At 36.7% G+C, this 19,578-nt stretch overlaps 3 protein-coding genes across 3 annotated transcripts in view; 2 read left to right on the top strand and 1 right to left on the bottom strand.

Moving 5' to 3' along the window:
• Window positions 1–19,578, top strand: part of LOC311077606 (uncharacterized protein) — a 280,579-nt gene that overhangs the window by 43,655 nt on the left and 217,346 nt on the right. The gene's annotated exons all lie outside the window — the stretch shown is intronic.
• Window positions 380–11,881, bottom strand: LOC311077637 (uncharacterized protein). The gene is made up of 8 exons (XM_084106219.1): window positions 11,804–11,881; window positions 9,955–10,000; window positions 6,287–6,481; window positions 5,713–5,875; window positions 4,637–4,954; window positions 4,259–4,326; window positions 2,421–2,464; window positions 380–1,106 (listed from the first exon to the last, which is right to left on the bottom strand). The coding sequence occupies exons 3-8, from the start codon at window positions 6,479–6,481 to the stop codon at window positions 1,049–1,051; spliced, it is 846 nt and encodes a 281-aa protein (XP_083962345.1). The 5' UTR covers window positions 9,955–10,000; window positions 11,804–11,881; the 3' UTR covers window positions 380–1,048.
• Window positions 15,015–19,510, top strand: LOC311077599 (E3 SUMO-protein ligase ZBED1-like). Its single transcript, XM_084106159.1, has 2 exons — window positions 15,015–18,412; window positions 18,655–19,510. Exons 1-2 carry the CDS (start codon window positions 16,946–16,948, stop codon window positions 18,709–18,711), a joined length of 1,524 nt encoding a protein of 507 aa, XP_083962285.1. The 5' UTR covers window positions 15,015–16,945; the 3' UTR covers window positions 18,712–19,510.

Genomic DNA, 19,578 nt, shown 5'->3' with positions numbered 1-19,578 from the left:
CAAAAGAAGATATTTTGAAGAATGTTGATAACCAGACAGTTGATGGTAGCCAGAGCCATAGAGACCCTTTCTCTCTATGGCTCTGATGGTAGCTATTGACTTCCATTGGATTTTTTTTTTTTTTTTCAAGTCAATGGGGTCCAGCCACTGTCTGGTTTTTGACATTCTTCAAAATATATTATTTTGTGTTCATCAGAAGAAAGAAATTCATACAGGATTGAAACAGTTTGAGGGTGAGTAAATGATTTTCATTTTGGGGTGAACTATATCCCTTTAATGAAAGATGCAGACATTTGGCCTCTTCAAAAAGCTTTGCATTTTTTTCCTTGCATTACTTTCACTTTTATACTTTAAGTAGTTTTGAAACCAGTACTTTTACTTGAGTAAAAAGCTTGAGTTGATACTTCAACTTCTACAGAAGTCTTTTTAAACCCTAGTATCTATACTTCTACTTGAGTAATGAATGTGAATACTTTTGACACCTCTGCTTTTGTTCTTACCTGCATAGATCGGAAGTACCAGCTGCAGATGGTTCTAACCCAAGGCCCAAAAGTATATTGGTCTATCCTCCCATACACACAGTATAGAAAAAAAAAACATCTTGACTGTGTGCTTATAGGTCCTTTAGGGTAATGATGAATGATAAAAATTAATAATAATAAAGTGGCTTTCTAAAATTTTCAGCAGTAAACATCATTAAATGCATTTTTCAAAATGCATTTAGGGTGCAATCTTGTGTAGTATTTACTTTAATTATGATTTTCCATTTTGTTGCTGGTTTCTTTGTAATGTAAAGGACCCCCTCGAAAATGAGATGGTGCATCTCAAGGGGTTATCCTTGAAAAATAAAGAAAGAAATATGTTTGCTCTTAAAATCAAGAGTATATGAAGGAACAGAACCAGTGACACATTTCAAAACATTTTATGAGTCCACTCATCAAACACAGAAAACAGATAATGTTCTGTGCAACAGAACACAGGAATAAACCAGAACTGCTATGTCTTAACACTGAAAGACAAAATTACAAATCATACAAGGCATTTATCTTCAGGATGAACTTTGAATATGGTCTCTTGGCTCCCAGGAGTTTTTCCACTTTTTCCCACTGTAAGACAGCAAAATGTTTAGTAACAATGCTCATTACTGGAATATAAATACTATCTTGGTTATGTAAAATGCACTTTATTTTTTCTGTTGACGAGACAGACAACGGCTGCTCCGTTTCACACACGGCAGAAAAATATGGACGACGCCCAGCTAGCTAACGTTACTAATTTGAGATTAATTTATTCCACCTTTGCACAAATCCACAACACTATAATGTATCTAGTTGATCATAACTGTCATAATACACACATTAAGGCCACAGCTTACCTTATAACTTTATTTCCCGGTGGTAGAAAAATGCTGTGGGAAAAGAGAGAACGCTGTTAGAGTAACGAACGTTAACTAAGAAAAGCATTAAGCAAAGCTAAAGTTCAATTTTGACGGTGTAGCTAACGTGAAGCCTCACAGTTAATAACTTAATACGGTACTACTAATAGGCTACACTTATTAACACAACCAACGTCTGATCATTCAAATTTGCGCGCTCAAACCTAGACGCGAATCTGCTCCAGCTAAGTTACAAAAACATGAAACAGAACTTAACTAACGCTAATTTGGTTCATACTTTTAAATAACATGCAATTTCATATTAAAAACAGTCATCAAATTGACAAAGTTTGAAATTAAACACTTACCGCACTGAATCCGTCGAGTGAGACCATGGAGGAGATCAGGCCAGGGGGAGCTCAGATGACGCAGTTGCAGCGCGAAAATGACGGAATTCACAGTAGTTTCTTGTAAAAAGCCCCGCGCCTGCATTATTTTCACAGTAAAAGTCTAAATACGGTATTATATTGTGAAATATCACAGTTAAAGCCTGTGAAGTGGTAATAATGTAATTACCTGTGAAATATTACAGTTATATATTGTGAAATCCTGGAAATATTTTACAGTGTATGTAATCCATATAATGTAATTGTTTGAAAATATGCATTCAGCAGATGATTTAATTATTCTCACTGCACTTAGAATGTGTCAGATAGTAACACATTTTCACTCATTTGGTTGAGTGTTTAAAATCAATTTTAATCTCATTGTTCAAGACAAAAAAAATGCAGTTATCAACAAAGGCTTTATAAAAACTAAGAGTGGTGGAAAATATTAAAGAATAGATAAAGCACACCACATTTCAAATTATCTTTTAATTACACTGAAGTCTGAAGTCCTGATCAAACTGCAACTTCAGTTGCAACGGAACAAATGTTTATGTAATGTTTTTTTTCTCCAATGTTTTTATAAACATTTTTTTTCTTAGTTCTGTCAATTTTCTACAGTACAGCATGAGAATATAAACTTCAAATAATATGCATACCATCCAGAGCAAGGATGCCACTGCACCAACACCTCCGCATGACCCTTAGCAGAAACAGAAAGAAACATGGGTTTATGTTAATGACATTTACTTGCAACACATGAAGTTAGTCATACATCTGCTGAACGGTAAATACAAAAAAATAAGTCCAAGTAAAAATAAACAAAGTGAAATTAATAGCTAGTTGACTAAAAACTTTAATTAATAAATATTAGCACAATTCACTTTATTACTATATACAATACAATTTTGTAATATATATGGAACTGCAGTTTTTATTTTTGTCACACTACCATTGCTATGGTTAAAGCGCCCCTATTATGGAATTTTGAAAAGTACCTTTCATGCAGTGTGTAACATAGAACTAAGTGAACAAAAAAATCCTGCAAAGTTTTAAATATGAAAGTTCACCATATAAATAGTTATTGTCTCTCAAAAGTGAGAGTCGATTCTGAATCAGTCGAATGAATTGTTTTTCCAGCGAGTAATTTTTCCTACAAATGATCTTTATTGGCCACGCGCACATATTGCGCACACCGTAGACACCAGGGAAAACATTCAGCTTCAGCTGATAACTGTCATGTCGGCTGTTCTAAAATGCAACGCAGAAGAGACTGTCAGTGAGTCAGTGGCTACTATGGCAAGCCGTTTTAACTTTTATTTATTTCCAGGATATGAATTATTGATATCAAAAATGTAATTCTTGATATCTGTAATTATATTTTCACTAGTGAAATGTCACCATAGGCTGCCATTCAAAATAAATTGTTGATATCAAGAATTGATTTCTAGTAAGTAGAAATATAATTTTTGATATCAATTTGATATCAGTAACATTGTTACTAGTAAAAATGTGAATTCCTGATATCAAGAATTACGTAGTTACTAGTAAAAATGTCTATTCTAGATATCAACAATTACATTGCTACTAGTAAAAATGTTAATTTTTGATATCTGAAAATGTATTTCTGAATATTATTTCAGATATCTAAAATGGCTTTCTTACTAGTAACAATCACATTCATGATATCAGAAATTAACATTGTTACTAGTGAAAATGCAATTATTGATATCAAAAATGAACATTGTTACTAGTAGCAATTCAATTGTTATCAAGAATAGACATTTCAACTAGTGACAATTTAATTCTTGATATCAAAAATTAAGGTTTTTACTAGTAAGAATTGTATTTCTGATATGTGAAACTGGAATTTCAACTAGTAAGAAATCTTTTCTTGATATCAACAATGGATTGATCAATACAACAATACAAAACGAAAAAAGAAAAACAAATATATATATATATATATATTACACACACATAAAAATATCTAAGAAACTATGCAAAATACAACAGTATCATTATTAATATGCACTTCAAAGAACACTTTTCTTGAAAGTGTTGTATTGATGAGTAATATGATGTTTGGACATGTGATCACCTGGAGATATAAAGGGTTGCACATCTGTAGTCAATTTGTCTGATGAAGAGCCTGCGTGCTCGAAACGTCACATACGCTATGCGATAATTGTCTTAAAAATAAATATTTTAGATAATTTTGGAGCTTAGGTGTTGCCGACTTTATACTTTATCTTTTCACTTGTTGTTTTTTAGTCGAGCACCCTTTTTGAGACTGATGTGCGTGCTTTTGTTTCATTTTTCTTCGACATTTCACTAGTGAAAATACAATTACAGATATCAAAAATGATAGTTTCTACTAGTAGAAATTCAATTTTTGATATCAAGAATTATCATTTTAACTAGTGAAAATGTAAATTCTGATATCAAGAATTGCCATTGTTACTAGTATTTCAGTATTTTGTATTTTGAAACAAACCTCCCTGATTCTTTTCTTCAAATTTTTTTTGTAGGGGAAACTGGTTGAGTCATCATGCATGGGGCATTCTGAAACACATAAAAATGTGGTTATAATTTGTAAAAGTAAAAGAAAAAGTTCAACAAACAATCAACAAGAGGTCTTGGGTATGTTATGGTCACAACAATGAATAGCTTACTATAAATATGTTGCAATATGTGCAAAAGAACATATTACAATGTACATTTGTAGAATTCTAAACCAGTCTTTTAAAAAACAAAACAATGAGAAAGGCCCTGTTCTTTAAGCTCTAAAACTGTGATCACGTTGCAAAAATCAAACATAGCTTTGATTCATATGTAAAAATAAATAAAAATAAATAAACAAATCCACACATACCTTTATGGTCTGCTTTCTTCTTTCTTTTTTTTCCTGAGGAAGATACTGGACCTGGACTGCCTAGCTCAGTGGACAGTTTAGAATTGAAAGAAAGAGTTGAGGCTGGTGGCAGAGGAGAGGCCAGAGAAGAAGAAGAAGGTAAAGGACTAGACTCAGATGAGATGAAAACAGGATGAGGAGCCAAAGAGGAAGATGCAGGAGGAATGAGAGGTGTTTCAGACTCAGGGCTGAGCAGATGTGTGGACTCTGCTGTATCTGCTGATGGAGTCTCTGAGGTGTTTGTTGCAGAACTTGCAGAACTGCTTGGTGCAATAGCCACTGTTGGATAAAAGAAACTGTGATGTGGACATGAGAGTAATAATAATAATTCAATAATAATTCAGCAAAAATAAATAAATAATAAAATAAAGTTGTATTATGTTTTTAAAGTATAGTTTTATTTATTTTGTATTACGTTTAAGTCCACCTATGAATTGTATTTATTAATGTAATATCAATTTAACATTATCAAAATAATACCCTGCTCAAGTTTTCTTATGTAATTTCCCCTGTGAAAAAAGATTGGGAGTATTGTTTATATATACAATTTTTTAAGGTGAAGAAAAATAAGTAAGGGATAATGTATAGTGAGCCGGTTGTTATAGTGAATAACAACCCCGACAGGCTGATCGGGATCCCGACGCGAAGCGGAGCTTGAATCAGCCTGAAGGGGTTGTTATTCACTATAACAACCGGCTCACTATACATTATCCCGCTTATTACATGGTTACCTACATAATAAATAAATAATTTAACACAAATTACTGATTTAAAAAAGAAGTTTATTGATTTAAAAATGATTGTATTGCTTCCGCTAAAGAAAATAGTCCGTTCCGCGTCCATAGCAACGCTCTGTTTTTCATGGCAACGGTCTGTTATACTTCGATCAAGAAATAACAGACCGCATTCTACATTGGAATTCAGCCAAGCCATGTAATAAAAATAAATAATAATCATAATAATATATAATTTAGGATGCACTAATAAGCAATTAAATATGTGAAAATTTGCATGCATTGCACATTTGTGTTTATTACCATTAAGAAGACTTTCATACAACCTCTTTATGGTAAGAAAAGCATCCTGAGTTTCTTCTGTATCCATCTTCCATGGACAGAAGCACTCAGCAGAAAAACCATTCAAGGTTCTCCTGCCAAGGAGAAAGAGTGGGAACCTCTCTAAAAGTTCCCACTTGTGGATCTGGAATAACATTGAGACAGAATTATAAAACTAATAAGAGAGAGAGATAGAGAGACAGAAATTAGCTTGAATGGTTTAGTCATTGTGATACTATTACAGTACTTTTTATTCTATTTCAGGGGTGTTCAATCCTGCTCCTGCAGGGCCACTATCCAGAGTTTAACTCAAACCCCACTTAAACACACCTGAACCCGAAGTTGGAGCTAAACAATGCAAGACGCAACTTCTAATTTAGTGTTCTTTATCAGACCTGAGTACACTGGACACACACAGATGTTACACCCCAGTCGTTGTGCACTGAAAAAAGAATTGCTGAAACTTATATAAATATAACAACGACATGTGTAAAAGCTAAATATCAGGGATTATTTACTTACTATTTTATGACTAACATCTGAAATATAAACCTACCAGTAGATTTGTTGCATCATAAACTTTGTTCACACTGCAGTTTTTTTTTTGCCGGTCTATCCATTCTTGGGAAAGCTGTTTCTTCTTCTTCTCCAGCTTCTGCTTGTATGGCTGCTTAGCATGGCAGTGTTGACATGTTTTGCTAGCTACTCCAATTTTTTTCCTGCATATGCAGCAATCCTTTAGAGTAGGCATCTGTAAAAAGAAACATAAATAATAAGTGTTATGAGGGGATAATTAATATGTTTTCACCCCTATGTTGACAAGAGTCACAGTCTTCAAAAATATCGTCACCACAGTGACCTAACTTTCAAAACATTTAAAGAAAACTGAAACAGTATAATGCTACTCAGAAACATTTTTTTTCCAGGATGAATAGGGGAATATTAATTAATATTTATGATGGAAGTCATCCCTGACTGGTCTGATAACCTACACCAACCCCACCCCTAAACCTAACCATCAATGGGGGTCTGACCAATCAGGGAGGACTTCCATCATGAATATTAATCAGTATTCCCCTACCATCCTGGGAGAATTTTTTTAATACAAGGCAATGTTGGAAAATATATTTTGCAGCGATTTTTGTGTGAGCATATCAGTGAACACCCCTGACCACTCAGGTGGTCCACAGAAAGCTAAAATTCTTGTGTCAGCAGCATTTGTCCAAATTTCAATCTTAACCGTTCTATTTCATCAGAAACGATCTGAAAACAGTGCTTTAAGTGTAAAAAAACGAACTTGTCCTTTAATCAAAATCCGAAAAGTTATTTCCGGTCTGGAATGGCGTTCCTTCTCTGATGAAGTCAGTTTGACGGCTTGGGTTGAAAACGCTTAACCACTCCCCTCAAACTGCTAGTCTGCTATGAGCGAGATGTAGAGGAGGAGCGCTAGAGTAAAACCCTTCCCTCTGTTCAATATTGCCTTTCACTTGCAACTTCCAGGTCACAGGGACTTTTTTTTTGTATTAGTGTTAGACTATTATTGGAAGCATCAGAATGCAGCTATAGAAGAGGTTTTAGATCAAATGTCATAATACATGTTATAGACTGTTATTGACTTCTAAAACCGATATGAATGACACATGTGAGGTATGAGTATAACAGATCATAACAGATCATAAAAACATGGACACATAGACACATGTAGCATACTGGTGTCAGATGTTGCAAAAACTCGAATTAGATTCCAGCTATTGTTTTGGAAAGGTTATATTATGTATTTTACATCTGTGTCCAAACATAATACCCAAGTTAAGCACTGTCATCCCTCACAGTAAAAATAATATTATATTATCTAACGTTAATGTTAAATGATAATTAATGATCTAATGAAGTCTATTGCAGATATTCATACATGCATATAACTTAGAAATATATATATTTATTACATGGCTTGGTTGAATTCTAATGTAGAATGCAGTAGTGATGGGGACGAGACCGCCTATGCCGAGTCCGAGTCAAGACCGAGTCTTTGAAGGGTCGAGTCCGAGTCGAGACAGAGTCCGTTGGTTTTCAAATTCAGTTGAGTCCGAGTCAAGACCGAGTCTTTGAGGAAGCAAGTCCGAGTCGAGACCGAGTCTTTGAAGGGTCGAGTCCGAGTCAAGACCGAGTCTTTGAAGGGTCGAGTCCGAGTCAAGACCGAGTCTTTGAGGAAGCAAGTCCGAGTCAAGCCGAGTCTTTGAGGAAGCAAGTCCGAGTCGAGACCGAGTCTTTGAAGGGTCGAGTCCGAGTCAAGACCGAGTCTTTGAGGAAGCAAGTCCGAGTCAAGACCGAGTCTTTGAGGAAGCAAGTCCGAGTCAAGCCGAGTCTTTGAGGAAGCAAGTCCGAGTCAAGACCGAGTCTTTGAAGGGTCGAGTCCGAGTCGAGACCGAGTCTTTGAAGGGTCGAGTCCGAGTCAAGACCGAGTCTTTGAAGGGTCGAGTCCGAGTCGAGACCAAGTCTTTAAAGGGTCGAGTTCGAGTCAAGACCGAGTCTTTGAAGGGTCGAGTCCGAGTCAAGGCCGAGTCTTTGAAGGGTCGAGTCCGAGTCGAGACCAAGTCCGTTGGTTTTCAAATTCAGTTGAGTCCGAGTCAAGACCGAGTCTTTGAGGAAGCAAGTCCGAGTCGAGACCGAGTCCGTTGGTTTTCAAATTCAGTTGAGTCCGAGTCAAGACCGAGTCCGTTGGTTTTCAAATTCAGTTGAGTCCGAGTCAAGACCGAGTCTTTGAGGAAGCAAGTCCGAGTCGAGACCGAGTCTTTGAAGGGTCGAGTCCGAGTCAAGACCGAGTCTTTGAAGGGTCGAGTCCGAGTCAAGACCGAGTCTTTGAAGGGTCGAGTCCGAGTCAAGACCGAGTCTTTGAATGAATGAATGAATGAGGCATTTATATAGCGCTTTCATATGTACTACTGTACACCCAAAGCGCTTTACAATCATATCAGGGGATCTCTCCTCAACCACCACCAGTGTGCAGCATCCACTTGGATGATGCGACGGCAGCCACAGTACAACGGCGCCAGTGCGCTCACCACACACCAGATATAGGTGGAGAGAGGAGAGAGAGTGATAGAGCCAATTTAATGTAAGGGGATTATTAGGAGGCCATGATTGGTAAGGGCCAATGGGTGGAATGTGAAGGGTCGAGACCGAGTCAAGACCGAGTCTTTGAGGAAGCAAGTCCGAGTCGAGACCGAGTCTTTAGGAGTCGAGACCAAGACCATAAAAACATGTCAGTTTTCATATTCATGATTTAATATCACCCCAGTTAATAATCAACAATTCCGCCTACAGACTAAGCTAGATTGGGAATTGTTTAGAGGAGCAGTCTTAACATATGGACTATGCTTTTACTATCATTAAAAAAATTATGCATCATCTTCTGCCTATTTTTCTAAACTGCTTCAACAGTGCTGCTCTGTCATCAACATGTTAAGCCCACCCTGACTTTTTTAATCATAGTTAGGGCATGCAGAGCAAATAAAAAATTTCTAGTGGACTAGTGATGGGGACGAGACCGCCTATGCAGAGTCCGAGTCAAGACCGAGTCTTTGAAGAAACGAGTCCGAGTCGAGTCCGTGAAAGCAGAAATCGGTCTCGAGACCGGACTCGTACTACATCACTAGAATGCGGTCTGTTATTTCTTGATAACTGCCGCTGCTAAGGATAACAAACCGTTGCCATGCAAAGCAGAGCGTTGCCATGGACACGTAGGATTCTAACCGTAGAGACAGAACGCACTTTATTTAGCGGAAGCAATACAATCATTTTTAAATCAATAAACTGTTTTAAATCAATATTTTGTGTCAAATTATTGATTTATTTGGTAGGTAGCCATGTAATAAGCGGGATAATGTAGAGAGAGGCGGTTGTTATAGCGAATACAACCCCTTCAGGCTGATTCAAGACCTTCGCGTCGGTTGTATTCACTACTATAACAACCACCTTGCCCTAGTCTACTACATTATCCCTTACATTTATTTAAATATAATATAAAATGACAGAAACACAGTCAGTTTGCTCAATCAATCAATTTATCAATCTATCTATATTGTTTGTACAAACAAATACACCCACATTAATATAATTAATGCATGTGACCTAACAAAACCATTGTGGCACTGTGTTTGGTAAATATAATATGATCATGCTTAAGTGGATAAAAATCAACATCAGATGACTTGGGTTAATCACCTTTGTTGTCTGTCCTTGTCTTGTCGTTCTGTTCCTGGCTTTGCACCTGTATAAAAAAAGACAAATAGCACAGTGTACTATATATTATAATGAATATATTGGTCATAATTATTTATGTTCACTGTTTATAATTCTGAAGAGCTAAGAGAGAAGAGAAGAGTTTTTCACTGAACTTTAACAATGACGTTAAAGATCTATTCTATTAGGTGTGTGTGTGTGTGTGTGTGTGTGTGTGTGTGTGTGTGTGTGAGTGAGTGGAAACAATTCCATTCTAGTTATTATTATACATAATTCCATTATTTTATCACAAATATTTATTTTATTTGAAATAACAACCATTACTATTTTATTTAAAATTAATATTTAGGTCTAGTATGATTATATTTGCAGTATTTATTTATTAATTTCCACAATTGGATATTTCTGGAAAATATTATCTCAAATATTAATGTACGTCAATTAATAATGTAGCCTACTGAAACGTAATTCACATGTTAAATGCTTTAAAATAGTATTTGGATGATCAAATTATACGAAATAAGGAAACAGTATTGAACGTTTTAACAGAATGTGTGGACTTTTTACATGGTCCCTTACACACAACTTTTCCAATTTCCGAACAATGTCACACTAAATACTGACTTTAAAATGCTGATGTGATCTGATCAAATGATTTGACCCTCAAACATGTTCAAATAATAAGAAAAATAACGTCCCTAATTTGACACGCGACGTAGGCTATAGGCCACTCAAGCTATTCAATCTTGAATAGATGATAACGTTAATTATAGATATTTGTCCAGTAACAATAATCCATCTCTTTTTAATAATGGTATGTCGATATATATGAATAAAATCTTAATGTCACTAATGATGTTCTCGCTGTCTAACTTTTCCACTTACTTTAGGATACACTGTAAAAAATGATCGTGATTTTAACAGTAAAAGACTGTAAAAATGCTACAGTGAAAAACTGTTAATTGGTTAACAGAAGGTTTCCGTACTAAATACGGTAAATAACTGTGATAGATCTAATGGTACATTTAATGTAATTTTACTGTAAAATACCGTTAAATTTACAGTTTTTGGAAGTAAAAACGAACAAGTCATTGTATAATTTACAGTGAAAAATCGTAAATTGACATTCCCACAATTCCCTGCGTGACACTTCACATTTGACGTATTTTTGTTGAAATAACTATATTTCATCTTAGTTTTCTTAGTTTTTTTATAATCAGTTATGTACATTAGGGGTTTATGTTACATTTAATGTTGTTAAATTAATGTTTATTGTATTTTTAAAATTTCATGTGTGTTACCATTATGGTGTTTAATGTTTGTGTGAATGACACTGTGCACCTTCTATATATTAATATTAACTTCCTTGTGGAAGTACTACTAGTGATGAGCTTTGATTAATCATGTAACTCTCATTACTGCTGAGATTGTTGGTTTGTAAGTGTAATACTATGGTACAAAACAGATATTAATTCTTCAATAGGTCGTATAACATTATATCATATTACTGAAATCCAATGTTAAATATACATGTTTAAAATGTTAAATTTACATGTAACTCCGTAAGTATGTTTACGGTTTGATGTGTTTTTTACAGTATTGTTCTGGTAACCACAGCTGCCAGTTTTTTTCCGTAAAAACAACGGGATTTTTTTTACAGTGTATTTCATTGTGTTTCTTATTTCATAGGCTAACAGTTACATCGTTATTCCCAAGTAAAAACCTCCAACAAGTTACAAAAACACCAAATAGCAAGATGAACCAGCACAAAGCGTCTTGCATATTATTTTGTTCTAAAATTATTATATTATCAAAGTTCTGATTAGCCTACCTGAATTAGCCTCAATTGTCTCGTATAAAACCCATAATGCATCGAGGCGACTCTGCGTGACAAATTTTCCGCCGCCTATAGGGGCACTATTTTAGGAAATGATGCAATGGGTCGTATTTGAGGACAGGTGCAAACGACCTTTACGGTCGTATAAGTTGGAGGACTTGTTGAATAATTGACAAACAGACCTTAGCAAATGTCCTCTAAATGCTTTAATCTCGGCCAGGAGATCTTCCCGAGCAGTTCTCAGGGAATCTCTCCCAAGAAGCAAGGCCGGAGGATCTCAGACAAATTCCATTGAAAATCCCCAGTATACAAGAATACAACAGTTTTTATAGAATAAGGAGGCATGGCAAAAATGTCATACTGCATTACATAATTTCCCCACAATCTGATTGGTTCTTCAAACCCTTCTGTTACTAGGTAAAGCAAACTTTGTTTTAATGATTACTTCATTGTTAATCACAAGGTTCAAATTTAGTCATCTGTCTAGTTTCAATTCCCAAATGTGTTATTTATACACTCACACAACCAAAGTCAAAGGGGTATGGTAAAAAATACAACATCCAAAAACACAGGACAGAACGTTTTAGTACATTGTGTTTCAAAGTGTTATCACGATAGGCCTAAAAATAGAATTAAGGTTAGATGTTAGAAACATGGTTAGTTTAATATACAGTTTACTATTTTATCTATTAAAAATCTACCACAGTAACATATCATTTTCCATTAAAACAGTAATATACCATAGAAAACAATGCATTCTGTTTAACATTTGTTGTTTTTGATAAAGTAGTCTACTGCAATATAACTGAATTATCAGTGTTCAGAATCAACACTCAGAGGCTGTGTCCCAAACACACCCTATACCCTCATTCACTATTCCCTACACTATTACTGATATAGTCCACAGGACAGAGTGAATCCAGACACTGATGAACACCTGCTGTTAACAAGCAGAATCACTGAAGGAAAGAGAAACACAAGAACTACAACTGACTGAAGACAAAAGACATTAAATCTGTGAAGATCTCAGCAGAGGAGGATTAAACAACTCCACAAACAGCATTACCAGCTTCACTTATTACTAACCAGACTGACTTTATTTCTGTCAGACGTCTACAGAAGCTCTCATTGAGAATTATCAGAGGTTTAGATGATGACATTTTATGGAAAAATATGGATTCGTTTGAAGTCACCATTGTGGTGAACAGTGTTTTCTTTGACCTTGGACATTTTCAGTGTCATTCCTTCTTTGGCTGATTGTGTGTTTTTAACGCACATTTGTCAAGAAAAGCTGAGAGAAAATACAGTCAGGTGATGTTGGTCATGTGTTGATAGGGACATAATCAGCCTTAATTTTCACTGAAGGATCTACAGCAAACAAGCTAAAAAACCCAGAAATAAGTTTTTATAATCTGTCGACGCAAAAAAAACAAGCACCAAAGGTGGTGTGGCATCGTGAGAGGGTATGTTATAGAGGCAAGGTATGTGCCATCTAGGTGGCTGCAGCATGGGGACTACAAACCAAGATGGCCACCTGGTCCCGGACTACAGTTACCAGGGACACAGCTGTTGCGAGTGAAGGAGAAAAGCTGTTAATGAGCTGAGAACAGAGAGACTGGCTGTTTTTTGATAGAGAGCATAAAGAGAAGCTGGGAAAGTGTTTTGGTTAAAAAGTGTTGGAGTTTTGAGTTGATTATTAAAAAGAAACCAGTGACTTGATCTCTGCCTGGACTCGATTTGTGAAGCAACCCACACTTTGGTGATCCTCTACCTCTCACGATGCCACAGTGGATACAGGCAATAAGACATGAAGCATCCACTGGAAGAATGGGTTAATTGTGGGATCCTGACACTCAACATTTTGTCACTTAGTCAAATATATTATATTTCTGTAAGCTAAGCTGAGCTATACCGGTCACCGATTACGTTCCCCTCCCGCATCTCTATATCAGTTGCCTGTATCCACTTTTGTGCCCTTAAATGCTTGTTTTTTGGGGTCAACAGCTTATAAAAACTTGTTTCTAGGTTTTGTAGCTTGTTTGCTGTACACCTTGTCACGTAGCAGCTTTTAGACACTGTTTTTTGTTATAAGTCAGAAATGACAAGGAGGCTTCAGGCAATACAAAGTCAAAGGAGACGGTTGGCCTAAATGCCTAAATGCGCTCTGTTTCTGTTTCAATTCTTTCTGTGAACAGTGTGTTTGAAAACTCTATCAATATATAGCCTAGTAGGGAGTTAATCATTTTACTGGGAAAATGCACAAGAAAAATGGGCTCTTTGTAAAAAAATGTTTTATAACTTCTATTTATAATATTTTTTTTTATTTTATTTTGGTCCATAGGGATAGAAAAACAAAAACAAAATAAAAGCTCAAAACAAACTGTAGGCCTATATATATAATCATATAATATAAGTGATAAAGACAACTCGCAGTGACCCAAAAGGAGTAGGCAGAAGCTTTGCTTATTACACATACTGTACATTTCAGCCTCAATTCAGTGTTTTTTTCCACCCATTAATCATATTAAACAACAGAATACGGCCTTTCAACGGCTTCTTAACAAATAATTATTTTAACAAAAATGTAAAGAATAACCTTCCTTTAAGTAACATCAATTTATTAATTCCATTATAAAAATTTTCTGTAAACCTTAGATGATTCATATACATCTGTATGCCTGATACGTTTTCATACATAACATTTTGTGCAGTTTGTCAGTTTGTCTAAAACCAGTATGATCAAACTAACACACATGCGTTTCTGCCTAATTGTTGTCTTTTGTCCTCTTTGTGTTCTGGCTTTGAGTTCTAGCGCTTCCAGAACTGTTTTAATAACCTTTGGTCTAGTTTTAATTTAGCAATGTGGAACTAGTGTGACTACGTATTTTCAGGAGTATTTTCAGAGCGGTGAACTCACTGTTGAGGTTTGGAAACATGTTACTGGTGAGTGTGAGAACTCAGTTAGTTTAACCACATGTTATTAGAGAAACACGTGTGGTTAATGAAGAAAGAAAGAAGAGGAACTGACATCTTAACCCACACAGAACTGGTCATCTCTGAACCCAGTTTGGACTGAACCTTATCCATTAATTAAGTTATTTTTGTTTTACCAGTACAAGTATTTGTCTGGTACCTTTTATTGGATGCTGAATAAGACAAAACAAGAGAAAATTAACTTCCATATATTGCAAATCCTTTATGTATTTTACATTTTACATTTACATTTATTCATTTAGCTGACGCTTTTTATCCAAAGCGACTTACAATTGCTATACATGTCAGAGGTCGCACGCCTCTGGAGCAACTAGGGGTTAAGTGTCTTGCTCAGGGACACATTGGTGTCTCACAGTGGATTCGAACCCAGGTCTCTCACACCAAAGGCATGTGTCTTATCCACTGCGCCATCACCACCCCATGTATTCCTTAACATGTTTTTAATGCCCTTCCAGAGTTTCGTCCCGTCGAGAGCTTCTTCTAGAGCTTCTTCTCGTCATGCCTGTCGAGCCCTCGGCAAAGATGATTATTCCACCATCATTGATGTGGGGTCGCCGCGGGTCTGCCAGTCTCCAGCTCCATCATGGTCGGTGGAGCCTACTTTGTCTTATTCAGCATCCAATAAAATGTACCAGGCAAATACTTGTATTTATCCATTAAATAAGTTATTTTTGTTTTACCAGGTTCAGTCCAAACTGGGTTCAGAGATGACCAGTTCTGTGTGGGTTAAGATGTCAGTTCCTCTTCTTTCTTTAAATGTTTCTCTAATAACATGTGTGGTTAAACTAACTGAGTTCTCACACTCAGCAGAAACATGTTTCCAAACCTCAACAGTGAGTTCACCGCTCTGAAAATACTACTGAAAATATGACACTAGTTCCACATTGCTAAATTAAAACTAGACCAAAGGTTATTAAAACAGTTCTGGAAGCGCTAGAACTCAAAGCCAGAACACAAAGAGGACAAAAGACAACAATTCACTACAATTAGTTTGTTAACATGTAAAAGACATTGAAAGTATTAACAATGAATGAACCCATTAGGATTGAGTTATATTAGATTGATATTCCTCTGCTCATGTGGGTTTTGTATAATTATTTGACTGATTTGTTCTTGTTCACAGAGGCATAAAGTTGACTGCAGTTCTCCTGAGCTCCAGCTTTTGCTCCTCTGATGGAAGCATAAGTCACTTTATCATCACAGCGAACCTGAATGAACATCACAGTTGTTTCAACCCACAATTATTACAGCATGTTTGAGCTCAATTCATGAAGAACTGCATATAATCACACAAATCAAGAAGAACTGCATATAAGAGGAAATTACAAACTATCATGTTGAGAGAAGCTGGACAACATCGAGGAAGTGTTCGCTCACCTTGTTCTTTTTGCCTCGTTTTTTACTGAACGCAACGACTTCAGTATAAGTCACATCATCTGTCTGCTCCTAAACATCAATGGAAATATGGAAAAATCAAGCTATTAAATGCCATCCATCAATGATATAAATGCCAAAACGCAAAAAGTTTTACATTTTTGGTTGAAAATGGTGTCGCGTGAACAGCCCCTCAATTACAACAAACTGGCAAAACATGAGGGAAAGAAAAAGTAGGCAGTGACTTGTTGTCTCGCTGTCCTATCAGACAATGACTTTGCAGGCTTTTACTTCTGAGGCAGTGTTACGGTTTAATGATCTACAGAAAAATAGAGCAAGCTTTGGTGAAATCTAAGTGAATATTTAATGACACCAATAGTAATTTCTCACTAGAAATGGCATCATAAGTGAAAAACATTGATAAAAAAATGTACATTTACTAAGGCTGTAACGATATGCGATATGAAATCGAAATCGCGATATGCAAGTCCACGAACCTGTATCGCGATGTGAGAAGGCAGAATCGCGACACACCCCTTCCAGCTCCCAGAGTTATCCTTCCTGTCCAGATCCAATGCTACCACATCTTTAAATTACTATTAGTATTATTTGAAGTTAACATTATAAAATTCGTAGACCTACACCACAAAACTAGTTGAGGATAAATTCTTTAATTTTATCTGTAAGCGTCCTCCAATTAGGTGTGCTACCTTAAGCTTTCCAATCATGTGACGCGTCACGCGAGCTAGTTGAAGAACGTGAGGAAACATGGCAAACAATCCAGAGATCGCGGACCCTCCTAATACTTTTAAGTCAGCAGTATGGCAACATTTCGGCTACCCGGTGGAGAACAAGGATGGTAACCGTGTAGTTGACAAGACCCACACAATTTGCCGTAAGTGTTTCAAGAAGCTTCCCCAACCGGCCGGCAACACAACCAACATGCAGATGCATATCTTAAGGCACCATCCCGACATCAGTTTAGCTCGTGCACAGAAAACAACCCAACAGCAGCAGCCTACACTGCCTAGTTTATTCCAAGCAAAGTTTCCAGCCAATTCAGATCGAGCACAAAAAATTACTGATGCAATTGGAATTTTTATGTCACTGGATATGCGCCCCTTTTTGGTTGTTGAAAACGAGGGATTCAAGTATTTACTTAGTGTGCTCGAGCCCCGTTATGCATTACCAAGCCGGGCGCATTTCTCTCAAAATGTGCTACCAAAACTTCTGGAGAAAACAAAGGCTAAGGTGGAGGAAGGGTTGAGTACTGCTGAATCCATCGCAATCACCACCGATGGATGGACGTCCCGTGCCACAGACAGCTATATGACCATAACCGCACACTATATTACGGCTGATTGGAAAATAGCAAACCCCGTCCTCCAAACACGCGCTGTGTATGAGAGCCATACAAGCGACCATTTATCGGAAATACTTAAAGAGGCTGTGATAGATTGGAAAATCAGCAGAACAAACATCCCCGTTCCCGTGACAACAGACAACGCCAGAAATATTTCCAATGCTGTCGAAGCGGCCAGATTTTCACCGCATATACGATGCTTTGCTCACACTGTTAATCTGGCTGCGCAGAGAGGGATGGGCGTTCACCACATGTCCCGACTCCTCGGCAGAGTGAGGAAAGTGGTCACATTTTTCCACCGCAGCACAACAGCTGCAGCTGTGTTGAAGGAGAAACAGGTGATGCTACAGCTGCCCTTACACAAGCTGGTCCAGGATGTGGCTACTAGGTGGAACTCGAGCCACGACATGCTCGAACGCTACCTTGAGCAGCAGGCTGCTGTTTTCTCTGCATTAACAGACAAGAGTGTCAAGAAGAACATTAAAGACATCGTCACTCTGTCTGATGATGATGTGAAACTAGCTGAGGACGTGGTCCAGGTTCTTAAACCTTTGAAAACCGTGACTACCCTCATGAGCACTGAGCAGATGCCAACTATTTCAATGATCGTGCCATTGAAACACAGAATCCTGGCCTCCATGAAGCACAGTGTCTCTGACTCAACAGTAGTGAAAAACATCAAAGCTGCTATTGCACATGACTTCGAGGACAGATACCCTGATTCGGATAGGGCACTAATTCAGTTTCTTCATATGAGCACTGCACTTGACCCCCGTTTCAAATCTCTACCTTTCCTTGATGAGACCACCCATGACACAGTCTTCAAGAGTCTGACTGAGAGAATTCTGGAAGATTGTTCACAGACTGTTCAGGTATTTGATTGTTTAAATATTAATATATTAAATAAAGTGTTGTGTAAATCAGTTAGGGCTATTTAATTAAAGTCAGTATTTAAAGTCAGTATTTAAATATAGTCAGATAAAAATACTTAACTTTATTAAACTAACTTTATTCGTGTAATTGTCCTGGATTTCATATCCTCCATTGTATCTAACATTATGTTGCAAATGCAATTGTGTAATGGATTTTGTCTGTTAGGCCCAGACTTCAACAGAGAACAATCAGAGACTTCAATGGAAGAACAATCAGAGATAGCCTCAAGCTGCAGTAACTGTCCTCCTCCAGCCAAAAAAGCACCAATGATGGCTGAACTGTTCGGAGACTTCTTTTCAATGGAACAGGCATCGTCATCATCCAAGCCTTTGTCTGCAGTGGTGGATGAGGAGGTGCAGCATTACAGAGCAGTGCAGAGCCTCTCATTGGAGTCAAATCCACTTATGTGGTGGAAGGACAACCAGAACCAGTTCCCCGATTTAGCCAGGTTGGCTAAAATGTACCTTGGAATCCCAGCCACATCTGTCCCCAGTGAGAGAGTGTTTTCCACTGCAGGGGACATTGTCACAGCACAGAGAGCAAGCCTTTTACCAGATAATGTGGACATGATGGTGTTTCTGAAGAAGAATTTTCAACTCCCTTAAATCAAATCCACAACGAGTTTGGTTTTCTTAAGAGAAAGAAGTTGTTTATTTGTTTAATGTTTACTTACTTGATTTGTGGTTTACAGCACAGACAGTAAGCCTCAGTTACCTCAGTGTGAAAAAACAGTAACCATTTAATTTTCTTTGTAAATGTAAGATTGATTGAAGAAGAATTTTCAGCATGCTCGAATCATCTCCACTATGGACTTTAGTTCTGTTTGTTTTTCAACAGTATTTTATTACAAAGAAAACAGAAGTGTTATAGCTTTGGCTATATAATTTATTTTACTTAGGTATATTGTTAATAATTTGCATAGTTAATATTGTTATTTGGTGTTCAGTTTATACAGGTTTTTCAAATGTTATTTAATAAAAATATTTTTTTTTTTCCTCAAAATATCTTTTGAACTGTTTTGTCTCGACTTAATAAATAAAAACCCTCACAATTTTTACTCTAAAACACATTAAAGTATTATTAATTGATTAAATATTTCTTTCTT

This window comes from Abramis brama (assembly GCF_963993115.1).
Source record: "Abramis brama genome assembly, chromosome: 1".
NCBI classification, from domain to species: domain Eukaryota; kingdom Metazoa; phylum Chordata; class Actinopteri; order Cypriniformes; family Leuciscidae; genus Abramis; species Abramis brama.
The sequence above is the reverse complement of the archived record's forward strand: the minus strand, read 5'-3'. Positions and strand labels throughout refer to the sequence as shown.